Genomic DNA, 3,877 nt, shown 5'->3' on the forward strand with positions numbered 1-3,877 from the left:
GAAAATAATGATGGGAACACATGTACAAGTATACTTGCTTAATATAATTGATATATGGATTGTTACAAGAGCTGTTAATAAAATGTTTCAAAAAATTTACAAGCAAAAACAGTTCTTTGAGTTATATGTAATATAAAGGAGATAATCTTGTTCTGACCCAGTCTTAGTTTACAAACCATGGGAAGCAAAATTATCGCTAGAATTACAATAATGAAAACACACTATTCCTAAGAACATATAATGATATAAGTCAAACAAAAAAAATGCTGAAGAAGTTAAAGTTGTTTATTCTTTTTAGGAATACTCTATGGTCATAGACTCATATTAAACTTTGAGAAAAAAATGTTTCATATGGAAAAGAAATGTGGAAATGGTAAATTTTATACTGTTGCTGTTGTTAGGTGCCGATCATTGGTTCTGACTCACAGTCACCCTGTGTACAACAATTGCTCCCATGCTTGAGCCCCTTGTTGAAGCCAGTTTCAATCCACCTCGTCGAGGGTCTTCCTCCTTCTTCACTGCCCCGCCACTTTACCAAGCACAATGTTCGTTTTCAAGGACTGGTCTCTCCTGGGAACATGTCAAAAGTTAGGCGAATTTTCAGCATCGTTACTTCTAAGGAGCATTCTTGCCTGTACGTCCAGGAGACAAGCTTGTTCTTTTGGCAATCCATGCTACTTTCAATATTCTCATTCAATTTGAACCAGAGTTCAAATCCATCAATATTTATTCAGTCTTCCATATTCAATGTCCAAGTTCCACATGCAATATGAGACAATAAAACATATCAGGCTTGGGCCAGGCACACCTTACTCCCCAAAGTAACATGCTTGCTTTTCAACACTCTATAGAAGTCTAGTGCAGCAGATTTACCTAATGCAATGTATCACTTGATCTCTTGACGGCTGTGTCCATGAGCATTAACTGTGGATCCAAGCAAGATAAAATCCTTGACAACTTCAATCTTTTCTCCATTGCATGATGTTACCTATTGGTCCAGTTATAAAGAGTTTGTTCTTTATACTGAATTGTATTCCATACTGAAGGATGCAAACCTTGATCTTCATCAGCAAGTGCTTCATGTCCTCCTCATTTCAGCAAGCAAGGTCATCCACATATCGAATGCCATTAATTAGCCTTCCTCCAATTATGATGCCACATTCTTCCTCATATAATCCAGATTCTTTGATTATTTCCTTGGCACAAAGATTGAATTTTGTAACACAAACATCAATAACAAATACAAACTGGATATTAATGTTTAAACCTAGTTTAATTTTTGTAATATTTAAATTCCAATGAAAACTTTATTAAGAGTATTTTTTCAGAAACTCTCTGAAGGTAAAAGAAATACACATATTCTAGACCTTATAGTACATAACCATGTTATCTCAGTGAATCGTCAAAACAATCCTGCAAAATAAACATCATTCCAGTAGCTTTTTGAATAGTCAACTGCGAGTAAGGCAAATATCTTTTTTTCTTGATCTTAACTTTACCTTACTGCTACTGAGTAAATGCTGACACACAGTGACCGCTGTGAGTTTTAGAGACTTTAACTGTATATGGGAGTAGATAGCCCAGTCTTTCTCCCTCGGATCTACTGGTGATTTAGAAAGGCTGACCATACAGCCCAAAGAGTAACCATTGGACCACTAAGGCTCCGTTTTTCTTGGTTTTAGGGGAGATCATCCAGTACTTTGCCACTGAGTATGTAATCTGTATTTTTTTTTTTTTTGTATATACCTACGATTAGTTTGGAAGTAGTTTGGTACTGTTGGGTAAGCATGGGACTGCTAACTACAAGTTTAGTAGTTAAAACCCACCAGCTGTTCTGTGGGAAAAATGAGGCAGCCTGTGCTTGCAGAGATTGACAAAGCCTTAAAAATCCTACATAGGTTTGTTATGAGTTGGCATGGATCCAATGGCAGTGGGTTTGGCCTTGGTTTTTTATTATCAGTTTATATAAGTACTAGTAATTATTCCTGTAATTGGTAATTGTACTGTTTCTCTTTTTATCCTTTTCATTCAGACTAGATATTTATCAATTTTATGGATCTTTACAAAGAACTAGTTTTTAATTCCACTAATTAGAAAATTTATTCTCTTCTTATTTTCTGTATTTTCATTCTAATAATTTCCCTCCTGTGTGAGTTCATTTTTAAAAATAGTTTATTAACTGGGATCCAAAGTAATTAGCTTAAAACCTCTCTTGCTTTCTTTACAGGTGTTCAGTTCAGTAAATGCTATGCAATAAGCATTTTTCCAAAATAAGATTTTACTCACTGCCACTGAGTCTATTCCAATCCATGGCATTCCTATAGCAGATAATAGAATTGTTCCTGTGGGTTTTCAAGGTTGTAAATCTTTATGGGAGAAATATATCTCAGCTTTCTCCTTCAGAGTAGCTGGTAATTCAAACTGCTGACTATAGAGCTAGCAGCCCAACAATGTAACCCACGATGATAACAGGTCTTCATCAAAATAAGATAATATTTTCTAATCTATATTCTTAATTTAAAGGTTTAAATAATACAGAATAATAATAATATAATATGAAATCCATAAGTCTAATTTATAAAACAAAAATAAAATTTTAACATGAATTTATTTATGTTTTCCATATTATATTAACTGATTTAAATACATTGAAATTAACATATCTATAATTTTACAACTTGACTAAAGGATGGAAATAATGACCTTTGAGGAGTCCAGAGTTATCAATAGGTCCAGGATATACATGTTGATCTCCCATTTGATATTTGTCCCAACTGTCATAGCCAACATATTTTTTCCACTGTTTGAACCAGCGACTATCGACAAGGTACCTAGAAGAAGAAAACAAATAGGAATCAGTAAAGAAAAATACCTGTAAATATAAGGAATGTCAAAAGAACTATTTTTAGGATTTCATTTTATACTTCAGTTCTCATCTACTCAATTTATTATCAAGAATAACTGTCATGCCACATGTTTGGAAGAAAAATATTTGTAGTAAAATATTATTTCTATAGTTCTATAAATCTCTGCCAGTTGAGGACAAGCATTATCCTATTAAAAAAGAAGAAAACCCAACAGTACTTCAAAAAAAGGCGCATTAAGTACTCAATAAAGTACTTGTCAATGCAAGAAAAATTAAAGTGGTAATCAAACCTATCAACCAACAGAAAATTTAAAATATAATGTAGAATATAAAGAAATATGAAAAATGGTACTTTTGAAAATATATTATGTTCATTTTATATATGTTCTTGTATTATCTCTCTTTTGGAGTGAAAAAATTGGTTATTATGTCATCAGGATTGACTATAATTGTGATCAAACTTTTAAAACCTTTAAATAAGATTAGTTTCTTTACCACCAAAAGTTATTAATTAATAGTACTGTCTCTAACTGCTCCTCATAGAGTAGTAAAATCTGTGGGAGCAAGCAGCATAGCTTTTCTACTTGATTTTTAAAATGTGTTACAACAACCACCAAAAGCATTACTGAAACATATTAATCATTACTTTCAAATACATAGAATTGGCTTCTCATCAGATTACTAGTGACAGAAAAAGAAAAACATGAGTTACTAGTGAGACACAGTGTGGGAATAGTGCATGGTCTGACCTCATCACGCTAGGGCGAGGCACTGAGGGCATGCAGCAGAGCAGCATGGGGAGCAGAGTGATAAAACCCCTGGGGAATACCAAAAATTGACTTTGGAGATAGAGTGTGGCACTCCATCAGACTCGACTGGAAAATATGCATAAAGCCAACAAACAGACCTTGGACAATTTATAGGCTTTTCCATTTTTGTCAGTGGCTTTCTTTTTGTTGTTATTTTGTTCTTGCTTTTTGCTGTTGTTGTTTTGTTGGTTTTGACTTTGCC

General features: G+C 33.6%; 1 protein-coding gene across 6 annotated transcripts in view; it reads right to left on the reverse strand.

The window, feature by feature from the left end:
* Window positions 1–3,877, reverse strand: part of USP15 (ubiquitin specific peptidase 15) — a 132,578-nt gene that overhangs the window by 113,602 nt on the left and 15,099 nt on the right. For all 6 annotated transcript variants that reach the window (XR_006680041.1, XM_004700490.3, XM_004700489.2 and 3 more), the window contains exon 2: window positions 2,704–2,831. Coding sequence is in view for 5 of the 6 variants with exons in the window: in XM_004700490.3 (XP_004700547.1) it covers window positions 2,704–2,831 (128 nt within the window). In the remaining variant the exon portion in view is untranslated. The remainder of the gene's footprint in view (window positions 1–2,703; window positions 2,832–3,877) is intronic.

Source organism: Echinops telfairi, unplaced genomic scaffold (assembly GCF_000313985.2).
Source record: "Echinops telfairi isolate 266 unplaced genomic scaffold, ASM31398v2 ScPeMD7_2;HRSCAF=8, whole genome shotgun sequence".
Taxonomy (NCBI): Eukaryota; Metazoa; Chordata; class Mammalia; order Afrosoricida; family Tenrecidae; genus Echinops; species Echinops telfairi.